This window comes from Palaemon carinicauda, chromosome 33, assembly GCF_036898095.1.
Source record: "Palaemon carinicauda isolate YSFRI2023 chromosome 33, ASM3689809v2, whole genome shotgun sequence".
NCBI classification, from domain to species: Eukaryota; Metazoa; Arthropoda; class Malacostraca; order Decapoda; family Palaemonidae; genus Palaemon; species Palaemon carinicauda.
In genome coordinates, this window is record NC_090757.1 from 52,754,231 (window position 1) to 52,774,230 (window position 20,000).

The following is a 20,000-nucleotide window of genomic DNA, read 5'->3' on the forward strand; positions in this document are numbered from 1 at the left end:
TATATATATATATATATATATATATATATATATATGTGTGTGTGTGTATACAGTATATATATATATATATATATATATATATATATATATATATATATATATATATATATAATGTATATATATATATGTATATACACAGTATACATATATATACATGTATATATGTATATATACAGTATATATATATATATATATATATATATATATATATATATATATACTTTATATATGTATATATACAGTATAAATATATATGTGCATATATACAGTATGCATATTATATATATATATATATATATTTATATATATATATATATATATATAACCAATTCTTTAACTGATGTGGATATGAACAAGACATATATAAATACAGTATATATATATATATATATATATATATATATATATATACATATACATATATATATAGATATATATACATATATATATACATATATATACATTATATATATATATATATGTGTGTGTGTGTGTGTGTGTGTGTGTGTGTGTTAATCAGATGCCCCTTCTCTGCCTCTCAACAGCTTGAAAAGGCTACGAATCTAACAGTCTTGGTCAAGGTACCAGAGATCGTGCTTGGTCAGGAGAACACCGGCGTAACGTGGAGGTCAGGGGAATCTTACCAGGGTCACGATCATTCCGCCTCACCTGTGTTGGTTGACCCACCGGATCCACCTTCAGCAGCCTCCAGGGCCTCCCTTTCTCTCCCTCTTCAGGTAAGAGATATGGTCTTAGACTTTATTTTACTTTATTAGATTTAAAAAATTTTTATTCATGGAAGAATTAATTTGAATCTTTGGCGTCCCTTTGAGATTTTTCTTGGAAACTACATATTCTTTTTGAATGATACAGCACATAGTTGTTGTAAACTTACACACACACACAGACACACACACACACAGACACACACACAGACACACACACACACACACCCAAACCTTGAAACACCCAAATATTGGTACGCAAACAGTAAATTAAGAATGCTTCTGAAAGCTATTTAATGTAACATACAACAAAAAAGGCATATAGAAAGGGCCAAATTAAATCAAATTAAATATAATGTTATCATGCGGGTAATATAAGAATATTTGCGGAATTTAAAACATCAATTATAACATGCCATTACTACAATCGGGAGTTTCCAGATATTTTCGTAGCTTCCTGCAATGTGTACTGAAATTTAAGAAGCCACCTATACACGATTTTCTGGTTTTCCTATCCACATCCAACAGTGAACTATGTTTACAACTACTGTATATTAGGATCTGTGTCATGCAATAATGTTGAATTTATTGAATTATTGCTCCATGTCATATTTAATTACTCAGTGAATTTGGTATGAGTAACGAGCTTTAAGTATATGAGTATTGTAATGGATCAAATGCAGTTCATGACATTACTTTTGTGTCGTCCTTAATTGTTTTCCAGAAGATTTTTATCACATGGATTTGTTTTAGAAGGTAATGCTACTCTGCTTAGAACCATAATGTTTTCAAGAGATATGAGTTTGCTATATGCAGATGATTTGGTGATTACCACTGATAATGAGGAAGACTTACAGAGAAGGGTTATAGGGTGACAAGAGACTTTGGAAAGTGGTGGTTGGGGGTATATGTGGATAAGACTGACGCTTTGGTAAGTGGAAAGGAAGGTAGGGAGTATATTGCCACACTTAAAAGTAGTGGCTCTGCTCCAAAACAGTTGGAACCATTTAGACACTTGGGATTTACTATGAGTCGGGATGGAGGATGTGAGACTGAAGTTGATAATAGGATAAAAGTAGCCTGGGGGAGGTGGAGGGAGGTAGCAGGAGTGGTATATGATAGGAAAATGCCAATCAAGATAAAAGTAAAGATTCATAGCACCGTAATAGGACCAGTGTTAATGTAGGTATAGGAAACATGGCTTTCAGACGAAAAGAGGAAACAAAGCTTGAGAGAAAAGAGATGAGAATGCTGAAGTGGATTATGGCAATATCACTGTTTGAAAGATTGGGAAATGATGGAGAAGTGATAAGAGTGTAACGATTGAGATGGAGTGGGCACGTGTTGAGGATGGATGGTGGGGATAGAGTGAGGAATACTGGGGAGGAACTTGTTAGGGGTAGAAGATCGAGAGGGAGGCAGAGAATTGGATGACGAGCTAAGGTGAAGGATGATACGGAGAGAATAGTTTTGGTGGAAGAGGATGCCTTTAAAAGAAGGCATTAGAAAGGGTGTATCAGGCAACCGACCCCTTGATGTAGGGACCTTTTCCCTTAAATCCTACCCTTATGCTAATGTAAGAAAATTAGCCTTAAATACCCGGTGGCTTAAGTGACACAAGGGCATCGTAGGTCACCAAGTTCACATGAAAGCTCCATACTCTTTCGAGATTCACTGATGGTAAACACGATGATGATGGTGTGGGTGGGGAAGGGGTGTGTTAAATGGCTTGGAGTCTGAGGTTTTGGTGATAAAGCCTCTAGCTTTGATTTAGATTGTAAGATTAGGTCAAATTAAGATCGATAGGCTAGTCTGTAATTAAGGTTAAAAGATGCTCTGAGAATCAAAGAAACACTATTTGAAAGCTGGCGAAGGACAAATCTGTCATCAGAATTTAACTCTTATAAATAAATACTTATCCAATTAGTTGAATTATACCCATACATGCTTTTACCTTTATCGGAACCTTATCACAGTTTGGTAATCTGTCAGTAGAATAAAAGATTCCCAAGAGCGGCTACTGATTCAGCCATCATCATCATTATCATGCCAGTACTGGATTAGTCCAGATGCGAAAGGGGTATATTTGTGTATGGCATATTCTGGCGTCATTGTGATCTTTTTTTTTTTTTTTTTTTTTTTTTTTATTCATCATCTCTAAGTAGTCCTGAATCAGAATCAGCCGGATGCTAGATTGGCAGGTTCCCTTAAAGATTTTTTTTTCTTTATGATGAAAAACAAGTGGTATTAGTGTAATTCTTGTTTTGTCCATATTTTCAATACTAATAGACCTAGAATCACAATTTTGGTGTCTAATATTATATTTTCAGGCCCAAGGAATTTAAAAATTCCATAATGATATTCTTTGAATTTTAAGATAAAGGACATTTATAATCAGTAAATATAGTTTTGGCAGTACGTTGCTTTTGATATATCAGGACAGTGCTGAAATCAAAGTTCCTTATGTTAACGTCCACATATAAGAGCTATGGGAACTGCCCAAAAATAAAAAAAAGGAGAACAATTGTAATATTTACCAGGAGGTGGAATGATTAAGTAGGTATCCTTTGAAAAAAAAAGATTTTTGGAGTCAAAATTACAACCATACCTATAACAATATTAAACTTTCTATTGATAACATCCACTGATATTTTTGATCTTCAAAATATAATGACAAGGCAATCACATAATAATACAGTACATTGAGATAGTTAAGGGATTTATTATAAACTCAATATTATTCTGGAAATCCATTAAATTCGGAAACTTAGTCAATGTCAATTTTAGTATTAATGTTTTAAAACTTATGATACAGAATTTTTTTTATTGTTATTTAATCATAATCACCATCATCATCATCTGCCAAATTAGCTGCTATAGTTTTTGTATGCTGATTGCAACAGCATAAAGCAACATTACAACTACAGAAAACTGAACAAGACAACTGGAACATGGGTTGCTGGATGAGCATCTACATTTGATCATTTGCAGAACTGTTACAGATAGAGGAGATAAACCTATTGGTAAAGTTGTTGGACAAAGTATTGTGCTATCTTAAATTTTGTACCATGCATACTGGATAGTTTGGATTTGACTGACTTGCTGATTTCCATATGATGATTTGCATTTGGGGTCGATAAACATGCTGGATAAAGGACAATTTTGGAGCAGATGTTATCTTTGTCTTCAGAGATGGACATCAGATGCTCATAGGTGTCACTTGTTAAAATAATTGACCGTAAAAGTTCCTCAGCTACCATGCGTAACTCAATCAGGTTTTGTGGAAACATTTTCCCTGTAAGCATCTTTGGGGCACTACCTAAAGGTTGTTCGTATGATTTCAGTCAGTCCTATATTGCTCATAAGAGTCCTCACTGCACCAATGAAACTCATTAGGGAATGCATTCCATGTACACTTTTCAAGCTTAACTTTCACACCAACTTTTATCAACCGTTCTAATACTACTTCAAGCAACTGCATATGTTCCTCAACAGTCTCACTGGCAATCAAAATATCATCTATAAACACAGTCACCTTCTGTCGATCAAACCCAGCCAAAACAACATTCATCGCCCTCTCGAAGGCAGCAGGCGCATTAGCAAGGCCAAAACTTAATCTTCTAAACTGACAGTGACAATTACTACCCGAAAATGCCGTAATGGGCCTGCTCCCCTCTGCCAGAGGCATCTGATAATAGCCCCTAACTAAATCTAACTTTGTAAAAACTTTCATACCATGCATCTTATACACACAGTCAGACACTACATTCATCGGGAAACGTTCTTTAACAGTTACTTCATTCACCTTCCTATAATCAATACACATACGTAAACTTCCATCCGGCTTTCTTAAAGGTACAATTACAATAGGACTATTCCAGGCACTCTCACTCCTTTGTATTACACCCATTTACTCTAACTTCTGGCACTACTCTTCTATTTCTCTGGCAATAGGCAGAGGAAAATGTCGGGGACGCTGATATATGGGGGTATCATTGCTAAGAACTATCTTAAATTCAGGCAGCTTTGACCCCCCACAATCCTCGTCACCACGACTCAAAACTCTCCGTCTATCCCATAACATCCTATACAATTGTTCCCTTTCACCCTCACTTACATTCTCATTTACATTAATTCTTTCTTTCAAACTTTCATAATCCCAATCGTCATCCTGCTTTATCTTACCTGTCATAACATGTCTCAATTTAACATACCTTTCATCCTCTACATTGACCAACGTATACATACATCCCATGCAATCACCCTCACGTATACCCCATATTCTAACAAGCTCACATACACCTTCGGCTCCTGCAAATTCAAAATAACATCATACACATGCACACTTGTTTTCACTAAATTACTTGCTTCTGAACCTTCCACTACGTATTCATAATTTTCACCATTGGCAATTCCCAGACTATTCGGCCACGCAATTTTTACACTGACAACATCACTCGCATCTCTTGACAATTTAACACCACCTTTCCCTATTAATAGCACACCTTTCCATACCTTCGTACATACACTACCATCTTCATTCAAATAAAATTCCCCACCAAATTTAACGTTGACTTTCATCTTTATCATATTTACACTAGGATGTACAATCATACCACATTTTTTCAAGAAATTATAACCTAACAAGACATCATATTTGTCATTTATTCCCTCAACCACATAAAAATCATTATCTTCCATCATCAGCCCCCCAATCATAACATTTTCACGTAACTTTCCCTGCACAGACATACTTAAATTACCGATACCTTTCACTTCACCTTTACACCCCCTAAATTCACAGACATCCCTTACCTTATCGTACGCATTCCTAAACATTAAATTGACACCACAACCAGTATCAATCAAACCAACTAGCTCTATACCATTAAAATTTACTTTTGCACTTATGCAGTCATAAGCTCTTTCACCCATCACGTCTTCATGCATTAAACCTTCATGAACATGTATCACATTCACTCCGCACACACTCGAGGACTCACCCAGCTGAACCCTCTTACACTCTAGTTTCCCGAACATCCTGGCTGACTTAATCCCTTCTTCCTGCTTACTCTAGCAACATGCCCATCTGCACCACATTCAGTACACTTACCCCGCGGCTCCTTGCACATTCTAGCATAATGACCATCCTTACCACAATTGCCGCAAATCACATTTGTACGATTACTCCGACATCCACTCGCTATGTGCACAGTCATACCACACCGATAACATTTAACCCCTTTCTCTTTCTTACACTCATTAATACGATGCCCTGTCTCTCCACACCCGAAACATGCTCCTAACGCCCATCTACACTCATTGTTTTTATGCCCTACTTTCCCACACCTATAACACTTCTCTTCACGGACACAACTACCTGACCTACCTCGCTGCACACTAGCACTCCTATCCCTCCAAACCTGATTCCCTTGCCTGAACCCTTCATTTGTCCTTACATGTATTCCCACATTACTCCCCCTAACACTCCTATCTACTACCCTCATCAGTCCTCTCATAACAGCATCTCTAAAACTAACAAATTCTAGCATACTTTCCTCCATTCCAGTTCTTATACTCACAGATTTACTTTCTTTCATACATCTATCTAACTCGTAATCCTCAACTATCTCTAAAATATCATCCCATGTCAATCTTTCTTTCGTCCACATCATTTTCTCCTTCCGTTTTAAATTAATAAACTCAGCAACATTCTCAGGTACAGTAGCCAAAAACTTCTTCATTAACTCCTTATTCTCATTTATACCTTCATCCCCATACTTCTTCATAGCAGTGTCCAACCTACATACATAGATTGGTATTGCTTCTCCTACATTCATCCGTGCCTCATCAAAATCATTCTTACGCTTATACCTAACGCTCCCTTTCATATGTTTTACCTGCTCAATTATTCTCTTTTTCACACTTTCATAATCAACATCCCCTACACTCATTATCACACCATACATCGTCAACAAATACCCTGTCAAATATTCTCCTAACTCCCTAGCTCAAACTCTCTTACTGTCACCATACTTATCCTGACAATACCTTTCATACTCCTTGAAAAGCTCATATACATCCCTACTACTATGCTCATTGAACCTTTCACACCAAGGTACCTCTCTCATAAACACAGTCTTAAACACATCATGTTCTTTCTCATTGCTATCATCACTGCTATCATCACTGCTACCTTCCTTCTTGTTTCCTTCTTCATTTGAATATAAAGAATCCAATTCAACGCTCAAATTCCTATCTTTAACCATTCCTTTCTTACCCTTTTTCTTACTTACCACTTTCACCCATTCATGATCATCTTCACTCTCATCCTGACCTTTCTTCTTTTCCCTCTTCATATTACTTTTACCTTTCTTCTCATTCTTCCTATCACATTTCTGCTCATCCTTATTATGCCTAATTCCTTTATTTTCAATCTCACTATCACTATTACTATTACTATCACTTCCTTTCCCATTATCACTTACCTTGGCCTTCTCTTCCACTATCAACTGTTTACCCGAAGCTGAGGACACTCCTCCGACTGCACCTTCACCCATGAACATTTTCATCATTCCCATTACCTGCTCCATCATAGCTTCCATTCGTTCCTCATTCTCACGCATCCTTATCTCAACACCCTCTTACACTCTCTCTACAGTTCCCTTAAGCGCTTTCAGTTCCTTTCGCATCTCCTCATTCTCACAACTTAACATCTTATTCTCGTGCAACAATTTCTCCTCGCGCTCCTTACTCAACAGCAATTCCTCCCTTAATACCTTTAATTGCTCTTCCATTTTTCATCAACCTTAATCCTAATTCCGTCCTTCGTCCAACAGTCCAGCTTCAATCCCACTTCGTCTGTCCCTGTTCGGGCGCCAAAATAATGTGGGGGTTGCTTTTGTGTGCATCCCGCCACACTGTTAATCAATGTTCATTCTTCTTGTTCTTCTTCTTTGTCTGCATCTTTTCCCACTTTTATGTGGGGTCGATGTTTCTGATCAACTTTCTCCATCTACCTCTGTCCCACACTTCATTACCGGTTAATCCCTTTGATCGAAGGTCATCCTTGATACAGTTCATCCACCTTCACTTTGGTCTCCCTCTCCTTCTCGTTCGCTGTACCTCCATTTCCATCACCCTCCTCTCAATATACTGTTCATCTCTTCTTATGATATGACCATACCACCTCAGTCTACCTTCTTGGATCTTATCTGACAGTTTTCTAACACCTGTGGTACCCCTAATTACTTCATTCCTTATCTTATCTCTTCTTGTCACCCCACTTTCACCAATATGACCAGTGAAAATGAAATTAATCAATGTTCATTCATGTATGTCAAAACAAGGACAAGAGCTTAGGCTGTGCAAAGACCATTAGCAGATGACACATTAGCATCCTAATTGACTGCAACCGTTTGAACTAAGCCACAATTACTGTCAAATAAGCCTCTCAACTCTGCCTTTTGTGATGAAGTTTGACCCATTTGAAGGCTTGTTGTTTTAATGTTCATGCATCGTGTAACAATATTACCAATCAGAAAAGCCTGATTGCTGCAATTTTGATTAAATTGTTGCCAATAGGTTTGCCAGTATTCAACTTACGGCTTCCTGTGCTATACTTTTCGATATCCATGTCGTGTATGTATTGTCTGGCTTCTTCAACCGTTTGGCTTCTTTTGTGATGCACATCTGGATTTTCCTCATGTATATTCATCTGACTTCAAGATGTTTGTTGCAATGACCCTTAAATATAAGGAGGCTAACATATCCATATCCTGACAACTTAACAAGTTCAGGCCCAAAGTGGTTGCTAACACATTCTATGAAACAACGTCGAGAGAGGATATCAGCACCAAAAGAACTGAACGGTATATATCATAAAGTTCAATTGAATTCTAAATATGATTGTTATATCTTATAATCTCCATGACATTGTGAATGAAGGCTGCATCAGTTTCCGGTGATGATTTGATTTTTGAATGCTTGTACAGCTCTAGGGGATATGAAAGGATTTTAACACTGAAGATGATTTTGGGTATCTGTTGCATGCAAGGCAAAGACTCTCCCTTGTACCCAAGACGTACAACTTCAACTTGCAAATCCTAGCATTGATCACAAACACGCAAGATCGTTTGCTTACATGGTATAAACTTTTCCATCGATAGCTATTTGACATTGTATAATTTTTCTCCATGGATTGGGATTACAAGCATCAGGCAGTTTGCACCGTTTACCACAAAGCAGAAATTCCCGTTTGAAAATGAATTTAGTTGGATAAGGCTGTCGAGTCTTTTTTGACAGGACAAACTCTTAATATGGTGTTCAGATGTGTTAGTGGATACACAGTTTTTATCACCTAGCATCCCCTCTACTGCTACTCCTTCAAATTATGTTATTTATTCTAATTTTGCTAGCAGTTGTTACATTTTGAAGTATAAGAGCAAGTAAAGAAGCATGGATTACTGTCAAAAGGAGTAGCCATGACCTAATGTTTTTTCACCAACTGAAATATAGAAGAAAATTATTACTTGATTGGTAAACTGCTTTTAACTTCAATCTGGACATAATAATTATATATCTTAGGCTGCCTTTATAAATGAAGATGAATGTATATATTGTTGTCTTCTTCAAAAGAGTTTCTTTTTCCCAGAAACCAAATAAGTATACCTGTTTAATATTGCAAACTGTTGTGTGGCAAGGTATTAATAAAACTGTATTTTTCAATTATTCATGGTGACCCTATTAATTATATGATATAGCTTAATTTTGTATAACATATTTGTAATGCCATTATTCAGTGACTTTTTATTGACAACATAAGAATAATAGCAAAATTTGATTGCATTCAACGAAAAGTACTATGAAAACCTGCATTTATCAATTACTAATTGAAGCCATTTTAAAATTACGTACAAATTTTTGACAAGTATAGGTTTCTCTCTGTCACGTTTGGATTCCTTAACCCTGAAAATATAACATTAAACATAAAAAATGTGATTCTAAATCTATGAGACTTGAAAATATGGGAAAAACAAGAATTACACCAATACCGTTGGGGGCTATTCAGGACTATTCAAAGATGAAAAATCAATAAAAAATAAGAAATAATGACGCTAGCGCATGCTTTTCCACGATTCCACTGAACTAGATCCATTGTTAGGAAGCTTTGTTGACATACAGAACTGAATGAATCACCCAGCCTGATGAAAGGGGTATTTCAATTTTATAGTCAAGGATAAATGATAGAAAATATATTTCTGTAGAATGTGCTAAGTCAGTTAGTTTATTTACATATTTTTTCAGTAATTAACATCAATTAACAGTTATTAAAGGTTTCCATGTTCTCTTCCCTATTGTGACTCTCAATTAAAACTCATCCTTTGTTTACGTTTGGAACCAGTTGACCAATTCATTCCTTAAATAGATCCTGCTAAAGTGACTGTAGCCTATTTAATACTCATTTACATTGTGTTGTTATTTACTCCTCAGAAGTATTATAAACCAGATCAGTGTGTGTGTTAACCCTTTTCTCAATTCTCTTCATAATCTAAGACAGAATATCCTTGTAATATTAAAAAGGGTCTTCTTCTTTTGGATATACATATTGCATTCTATAGACTGCAGTTGCATTGCTGCGAAAGACTCTTTATGCCCTCCTTATTGTGCTAATGTGTGGAGGCAAAAGTTAACAAGAAACTAGTAAAAAATTCTATCAACAAAATTATATAGTTTTTTTTTTTTCTTTTTTATTAATAACGCTTTTGTTTTCTATAGGTGGTGGACACAAATTTGACTTCTGTAGTTACTCCTCGCCTTACTCAGGCCACCAATTGTATGGCCAAAGAACCAGAGATATGCACACCCACCTCTTGCTTAAATGGTGGGAGGTGCTCCAGAACTGTTCATGGGATGAAGTAAGTAGTCATTGTGAAACTAGGAAATTTATCGATATTTTTATTCATCAAAGCTCTTTGCCTCGTTTAAAGAAAGCTATATACAACCTCTTTAAGTTGTATAAGTCAACGGTAACTGTGCTTGCTTAATCGAGTTGTAGTTTGAATTTAGATCTGATTCATGGTGCATAGAAAAAATGTCTTTTTTTTTTTTTTTATTAAATTTACCTATTACTTATGAGTAAGGTTTTACTGCAAGAAGTGTACAAGACAAACATAAATTTGAAGCCAAATGAATATTGTAATTTATTCTCACTTTAAAAGTAATGCAATTGATTTTTGGTAGGAGCTTGTAGAGATTCAAAATGCAATTAAAGTATCTCAAATAGGTGCATTTGTCCGAGTGGAACCTGGGGACTTCGCTGCAAAGCACTATCACGAACCTTTAAAGGGTCTGGCTTTATTTGGATTCGACCAATACCTGCATGTGTTCCGACAATGATTTCACTGAAGGTATTGACCAGAAATCAAGAAGCACTTTTGCTATATGCTGGTCCTCTCATGCAGTATGCCAGAAAATCAACCTCAAAAGTCACACCACTACTGGCAATTCAGGTAGTTCAAGGCAAGGTGCAAATGTTGGTTGAGGGAGGGTCAGAACCACTGAAGTTACGTGTTGGCACACAGATTGATAACGGAGAGTGGCACACTATACACACAAAGATTGACAAGCAGGTGAGAAAGCATAACATACATGACTATTTGATCCATTCTGTTAACTCCCAAATTGTTATAAACTTTTCACTGAAGGTATAATATTTTATGAAGTAACTAAATAAAACACTTATTTATAATTGATTTAATAAAAAGTTTTCACTTTTTGTTTGGTGCTCATCTTACACTCTACTGTAAGGTATGTGATGTTTCGTTCCATGTCAGGGGGCCTCACTAATGGTAGATTTATGTGACGAAAGATGGGAAGAGGGGGACAACAGCAATGAATCCCCGTGCATCGATAGACACGAGTGGAGAGATCCTGCAGATGCTGAATTATGGATCAGCGCGTCTCCCATTCAACTGGGTGGATTGGCTCACACACCTCCTAGTGCTCACAGTCATGGGTGGAATGAATCACCTACATCAGAACTATTAGATGGTTGCCTCTCCCACCTGAATATAAATGGTCAGGTGAGGTAAGGTCTCTGTGCTTTTGAATTATGATGTATTTGTTTCCTCAACTAAATATTGACAATTAGTTTGAGAAAGAATTTATGGGGAGGGAGCTTTTTTTTATTGTTTTATGATATCCATTGTAATTATTACTTTCATTTTAAAAGCAATTTTAAGCATATAAGACAAATACCCTGCTTTCAATGATGTCTCACAAATATTTAAGACATCTTTTAGTTTAACAGTAGGCATTGATCTTTAAAATATTGGATCATTTAGTGATGCAGTATTATTTTTCAAAGAATTACATTACTGAAATATATATTTTTTCAGTCATAGAATATATTGTAAAAAATTTAGCACATATGACGAAGAGCTAGAATTTATAACCTAAGAATGGCAAATTCTGAAACTTTCATGATTCTTAATAAGTTTTTCACATTAAAGAACTAATAACACTTATTATGGCAATATGCTAACTACATTTCTCCTAAGTTTATACCGAGTTTTAATTTCGTACATAATGTCCATTTTGTTATAATTACCATATGACATACTGTATAGTTGCTAAGTTAATTCATACAATTTGTTTTGATTGAGTGGGAAGGATGGTAAAACGTGACTGTCCATTAGTCTTATTGCAGTTTATGGATCTAGGAGAGCCTGCTCTAAGCAAAGGCAGTGTGGCTGGATGCTTGCCACAAGAATCTTCCTGTTCCTATGGCTTAGGTACATGTGGAATCAGAGGTACCTGCAGTGGAGGTCTTAATAAACCTGAATGTCAGTGTGATCCTGGCTGGTCTGGAGATCGTTGTAACATTCCAACATTGCCAGTTAAGCTAAGATCAAAGTCGTACATGAAGATGGCACTGTCATTTACACCTACATCAAGGGTTATGAGAATCCAAGTCCGAATCAGGACGCGAGGAAGGAGATCCGGCCTAATATGTGGCTTAGGGTCCAAACAAACTAAAGATGTCTTTACATTGCATGTAGGTTGCATAAATTTTTCTTACTAACTCTTAATTAATGTCAATTTTTTGTGTGTTCTTTGAATACAGGCAGTATAAGATTTTTTTTTCTGTTTTTTTTGAAATATTAGTGTAAAGTGTATCACATAAATAAAAGAGAAGTATATCAATCTATAATGAATATTATATCACAGCTTTTTATAAACTTTATTCCAGTTGCAGTCTGGAATCGCCTGTGCTTCTTTGACTAACTCTGATAGGATGTTGGGAACAGTTTGCATTGAAGGATATTTGTTAGGTGATGGACTGTGGCACAGTGTCCAAGCAGAATGCCATGGTCATAACATATTGATGAGCATTGATGATGCTGATGGATCAAGGCAAAATTATTCTCTTCCTACTCTGATGGTTACCGAGATGGATACTGTCAGAAAACAGCCACAGAAGTCTAATTATGTTAAAGTGTCACCGAAAGGTCTAAGAATCGATAGAAATGATGAAGTGACACTTGGAGGATTACCTGTATTAGAAGATATGAAGACACTTATTGTAAATGAGGATTTACATGATAGTAAGTCACCTAGAAAGTTCATTTTAACATATTTTAAATATGTGATACACAGATGAACATTATTTTTTTCTGTTAGTTAGGATTTGCAGTTTATAAACTAGGCAAGTAGCTTTTTGTCTCATATTAATCAGTCGGATAAATAGGTTGAATGATAACATAGAAAAAATATGACTTCTTCAGTAATGGTCTTAATCATTTGTCTTTTCCTATTTGTCTACTTCAGCCTGCCTGGATGATCTTCGTATATCTGGCCGATTGATGCCTTTAGCGCCAACTCTAAACAAAACAATTTGGGGTGAAGTAACAAGTTTTGAAGGGGTCAAGGAAGGATGCAATGCAACAGATTCTTGTCAGAGTATTACCTGTGCCTCACCTTTGTCTTGCATCAATGACTGGGGGAGACCCATTTGTGGGTAAGTGGTACAAATAGTGATACATGAATACCCATGCAATGAAAGTAAAAGGAAATACGTAAATACTATGAGATTTTTGACTGGTTTTGCTTTATATTTGAAATAAAGACTTAGTTAGAAGAAAAAACTGGTTAAATTTCACACAGTATTTTTCTTTTTCTTTGTGTATTTATTGCTTGTGAGTATCACTTGTTCCTGTGAGTTTTACAAATATATTTTTTTTTTTACACTGACATATGTATACAAGTATATAAAAGCAATGCATTTTAGAAACAAATACAAAGGTGGTATGATTTGCTCCTGCTTCATTTTCAGTTGCAGCCAAGGACGTCAGCTCATGGGTAACGTGTGCGAGGATGTCAATGAATGCCTCTGGAGGCCGTGCCTCCATGGTGGCTCCTGCTACAATACAGATCCTGGATTCCTATGTGTTTGTGGCCCAGGCTATACCGGTGAACATTGTCAATGGAACAGTCGCCATAATTCGCCCCACCCATTGACTGGCCCTGTGGCAATAGCTGCTGTCACTCTCTCGCTGCTTTTCATTGGTATGGATCTAATAAGTTTATTCATATCCAAGTTATATTACTTATTCACTTCTTGCTTTATCCATATGTAATTTTTATCGGTGGAAATTCTTTTGAGAAAACCAGGTGTTGTGAGGAGCGTAAGCAATGCAAACGGTTAATTCCATTGTCTTCTGTTATGTCTTGGCTCAGTATTCATGGGAGTAGTGCTGTCCATACGACTGAGGCGTCGCCTGCTGGCATGGAAGTCAACTGCGAGGAGAAAGAGCTCCCCGGGAGATGACGATGGAGTTTGTGATCTCAGCACAGAAGAGGCCACAATAATCGAGGTTAAAGGAGGGACTGAAGAGGGTGGAGGAGGAGGAGGGGGAGGAGGAGGGAAGGAAGCCATGCCGGGGAAAATGGATCAGAATCAGGAGATCCTTCTCGAGAAATTACATCTCAAGCCATCCAATATTCAAGAAGGTAAGATGAGAGAGAGAGAGAGAGAGAGAGAGAGAGAGAGAGAGAGAGAGAGAGAGAGAGAGAGAGAGAGAGAGAACCAGCTCGAAAAACAATGAATAATGGGCTTTACAAATGAGGCCTATATCGAGCATAAAATTGCGATGTAAGGAGTCGTTTGAATTTAGTTAATGAGAATTCCAGCGTCGTACTGCGTCACTACTTTTTATATTTTTCACCTTTTTGTATGAAGGTGACCTTAATCAACCTCCGATATAATGAAAGAAAGAAAGAATTGTATTCGTTAATGGGCCCGTCGACTCTGGACGTGGGAATATCATAGGTCAAAACAAGAAACGATCGGAATCCGCATTTCAAATGAAACTTACTCAGGAGGAAAATCTCTCCAGGTGTTTTCGGATAAAGCAATGAGAGAAAAGAGGTCTTAACCGCTTGGGAAATTATGAATGGAACCAAGACGCGAAAGAAAATAAAAAACAAATTCAAATAATTTCAACGCAGCTTGTGATATCTCTAAGCGATGTCATGAATGCTTTCTTTCGTTCTTTCTTTTTTTTCTTGGGTGCAATTTCACACTCGGAGTAGCAGGAATGGAATCGCGATTCCACACGAATGAATGTCATTTATATAGATATATTTTTATATATATTTATGTATATATATATAAATATATATATATATATATATATATATATATATATTTTATACATGTATATATAACATATATAATATATATATATATATATATAATATATATATATGTATATATAGAATATATATATATAGTATATATATGTATATATAGAATATATATATATATATATATATATATATATATATATATAAAGTATATATATATAGTATATATATATTTATATATTTTATGTTATATATATATAGTATATATATATTTATATATTTTATGTTATATATATATAGTATATATATATATTTATATATATATATATATATATATATATATATATATATATATAGTATATATATATACTTATATATATATATATATATATATATATATATATATATATATATATATATATATATATATATTTGTATTACGCATTACACTTCATTTAAACTTAAAAGTTGACCATTAAATCTTCCCCTTTCCCACTACAGAAAAGCTGACCAGTTGCAGCCACGTCAGCAGCAAACCAAGTAAAACCTCGTTGTTAAGAGCAGCTGCCATCCTGAAGGAGCAAAATACCAGAGTTTTAGACGTCCTTCCCGCCCAGGATGACCTCAGAGCTTATGCCTACGAGGGGGAGGGGTCGTCGGCTGGGTCACTCTCTTCGGCATCATCAGGTAAATTTTAAAAATTTACTTTTTATATATATTTTAGCATCATTTGTCGGTTACTGACTTTTTATTTTCCAATTTTCGTTCTTTATTAATGTTTCTATTTTTTTTAGTTTTGCTAGTTTTCGTTTTTATTAATGATCTTTTGACATTTATGTCTGCATGTATATCCATCGACGCATTGTACACATATGTATATATACAAACTATATATATATATATATATATATATATATATATATATATATATATATATTGTGTGAGTATGTAGTTATATATATAATATATATATATATATTTATATATATATATATTTATATATATATATATATATTTATATATATATATATATTTATATATATATATATATATATATATATATATATATAGATAGATAGATAGATAGATAGATATTTATAGATGTTTATATACTGAGTATGAGTATAGTTATATATATATATATATACACTGTATATATATATATATATATATATATATATATATATATATATATATATATATATATATATATATGTATATATATATATATATATATATATATATATATATATATATGTATATATATAAACTCAGTTTCGATTAATTTATTGTGTCAGCGAATATAGTATCAAATCTTGGTTCTTAAAATCCGGTAAGAAAAGGGATGCAAAAGGCGACAGAAGAATTGTGTAGTGTGACATCGGAGAGGGGAAGTACACAGAGGGACATTGTTGTGGAATCAAGGAGGCGTAAGAAGCAATGGAAGGGAAGAGAAAAGCCTTCAAGCTCTGCCAAACAGACAGGGAAGAGATAAAGAAGTTTCCGGGAGGAAGGAGAGAGAGGCTTAATAGCAGGTGGCAGGGTCGGAGAGGAAGTTTCAACATTGATGGAACCAGACTCTTACAAAACACACGGTCGTGAGAAAATGTTCAGGATATGGAATCGGATAAAGGAGTTATGTAAGCATATACACAACAACAACGTTAAAAAGAAGGAGCTGTTTCTAGTTCACTGCAGGACAAAGGCCTCAGACATGTCCCTAGTCAAGTAAGCTATTTGACTGTTTTCATCACCTCGTGGGCTAGTGCTGATTGGTAATGATGGGTGATGTTCGTTTTATCGCTCACAGCAAACCAACCTAATATGGGTGGCCTTGAATAGTAAAGCTTTGCTGATCATGTCGAAACGTAAACCCTTACACAACGTTAAGGTATCCTAACTCAGAAAGGGATGTAAGCACATGTAATTGTATATAAATGAAAAGTAATGAAAATAAAGGCGTTACAAAGATGGAACGGAGAAAATAAAGCTTGTAAGAAATACGAAAGGAAATGTGCGAGGTCAGCTTTTCAAAATTCTATAGGCTGTGACTAATGGGAATGAACTTGAATTGTATGTTGCCACTACTGATGGACCTCTAGATTGGTCAGAAGAGCTTTTAGGATGATAGAAACTGGATCAATCTCTGGCCATCCAAAATTATAAGAATTATAAGAATTCTTCTTAAAGACATCAGAAAAATATGAACAGTCACTGTTTAGCTGGTCAGAATGTATGTGGAAACCAGGGAATAAAAATATAATTAGTATGGCAACAACATTCGTAGGAAAAGGGATGAAGTATATTGTGAGCTAAGCTGCTTAAGTCTGCTAAAAGTGTATTTGAGGTAGTACTGGAAGAGAGGTGGCGATAAATGGTTTAAACAAAAAAATGTTAGTTTGGAGTTTGTACCACAGAAATCGACAAGTGGCAGTCTTTACGATAAGGCAGCTACAGGAATGGCATGAAGCAAAAAATTATTGGTTGTACTCGAACATGAATTTAACTTAATACTAAGACAAGATATTTGTTGGGGATGTGCCGAGCAAGTGGGATTGGTATACTGAACTTATAATTTAGTGAGAACAGTGGGAGGAATATTTGTATGACTAAAGATAAATACTGTATTGTTATCACAAGTTATAGTGGAAACTACAATAGATTTAAAAAAGGGAAGCTGGTGCTAGGGGGTATATCTTGACAATCCATGTTTGCCAACGGTTATAAAAGCAGATGAGCAGCCTGGGGGAGTAACGAGAACTTTGGGTGTGAAGGAAATGTCCCCCTAAATCTCGAAGAAGTCACTGGCAGCAGGGTTTAAGTCGATAGACAAGATGTCTTTTCGAATTTTACTCCTGATGAATGTCGGGTGATCTTACAAGAATTAGGATGGATCGGCAGGGGTCACTTGCCTTTGTTAGATAGGCACTGCGTATCACAAGGAACTGGCTATTATTTTATGAATCTAGCCAATGAATCCTCTATGGATTTTGTCAGTTTATGGAAAGAGCAAATGACAGAATGGCCCCAGTCCCGGCCGTAGCAGGGTGCTAATAATCTTTAGGTTTATAAATACTAAAGAAAAATTTTAAATTGGCAATTAGGATATTAGAACCATGAATTAGATTGGGAAATTACAGCAAGTGGAGATTGGATTTATGAAATATAGTTTGGCTATCTTGGCCTTAAGTGAAATACGTAAGGGGATTGGTAACGAAATCTTAGACCAAGGAATTCAGGAAGAACTGATGGAGTTGGAAGCGAAGGGGTAGGAATGATAATGTCACCAAGAGCAGAAAAGGCATTAACTGAGTGGAGAGCTTTAAATAGCAGATTGTTACTTCCAAAATTTAAATCAAAGCAGTACAATATGAGCATTATAGTTTGCTATGGACCAATAAATGATGCCCCTAAAAAAAGGAAAGATGAATAATGTGAAGAACTGCAGAGTGTAATAGATGAGATACTAGAGAGATATGAAAATTGTGATTGTGACCTCAATGCTTAAGTTGGAAGGAATAACCAAAGTATAGAGAATGTGACGGGTGTAGATGGTTCCAAATGAAAATGGAGCACATTTTATAAGAATTTGTTCAACAAACTATCTTGTTATTGGAGGCATTCTTTTCCAGCACAAGGATATCCACAAATATACATGGACTTCACCATGTGGCAGTTACAAAAATCAGATAGACCACATAGCCCTTAATAAAGAGAGAAAGAGGACTATGTGAAATGTAAGTACTGATAGAGGTGCAGATATTGGTAGTGATTACCAGCTCCTCATTGCCACACTGAAATTAAAACTGAAAGCACCCAACATAAATGTAGAGAGAATACTTAGGTTTGATACAATTAAGCTTCTAGGAGGAAAGTACAGCGAAACATTTGCAATTGAATGTAGGAATCAATTTGCTGTCTTAGGGATTTAAGAGAAGAGCAGCAGACAGTTAAAGGAGAATGGTTGGATATTAAGAACATATATCAGTCAGTTGGTAGTGAAGTTTTAGGACAAGCAGTTACAAGGAAAAAGCCATGGATATCAAATGATACATGGGATACTATATAAAGAAGACAGAGACAGAAATTGATTGTTGAAAATTTTCGTGGAAGTAATGAAAGTTACAGGGTAGATCATGTTAAGTATTCCATTATTTATAGTGAAGTCAAAAGAAAATCCAGGAATGATTGGAGAGAATATTTAGACAGTAAAGCAGATGAGGCTGACAAAGCTATGAATTCAGAAAGTGGGTATGGTGAAAGAATTGCGCATAGAATTATTAATGAAATCTCTACGGGGGCAAAAAAGAAGACACATATACCCTTCAAAATGAGAGATGGATCTGTTATAACAACAGAGAATAAAGAAAGGCAACGGTGGATGGAACACTTTAGTGAGGCCATGAATAGGAGATATGAAGGGAATAATTTGATTGACATACCTGAAGCTGAGGAAGACCTTGACGCCCATGAATGAATTCAGTGTGTTTGAATTTCAAGTTATCATTAAAAAACTCAAGAGATGGAGAGCCCTTGGATACGATGGAATAATTGCTGAAATGATATTGGCGGAAAATGTAGTGACTCCGAGAATACTTATAAGATTATTTTGTAAAATATGGTGTG

At 35.5% G+C, this 20,000-nt stretch overlaps 1 protein-coding gene across 1 annotated transcript in view; it reads left to right on the top strand.

Moving 5' to 3' along the window:
- LOC137625956 (putative neural-cadherin 2) overlaps positions 1-20,000 on the top strand; it is a 456,463-nt gene that overhangs the window by 434,032 nt on the left and 2,431 nt on the right. The window contains exons 17-26 of the mRNA XM_068357020.1: positions 546-737; positions 10,503-10,642; positions 11,011-11,356; positions 11,561-11,809; positions 12,436-12,783; positions 12,979-13,333; positions 13,557-13,746; positions 14,062-14,294; positions 14,466-14,738; positions 15,876-16,061. Of these exons, the coding sequence (XP_068213121.1) occupies positions 546-737; positions 10,503-10,642; positions 11,011-11,356; positions 11,561-11,809; positions 12,436-12,783; positions 12,979-13,333; positions 13,557-13,746; positions 14,062-14,294; positions 14,466-14,738; positions 15,876-16,061 (2,512 nt within the window). The remainder of the gene's footprint in view (positions 1-545; positions 738-10,502; positions 10,643-11,010; positions 11,357-11,560; positions 11,810-12,435; positions 12,784-12,978; positions 13,334-13,556; positions 13,747-14,061; positions 14,295-14,465; positions 14,739-15,875; positions 16,062-20,000) is intronic.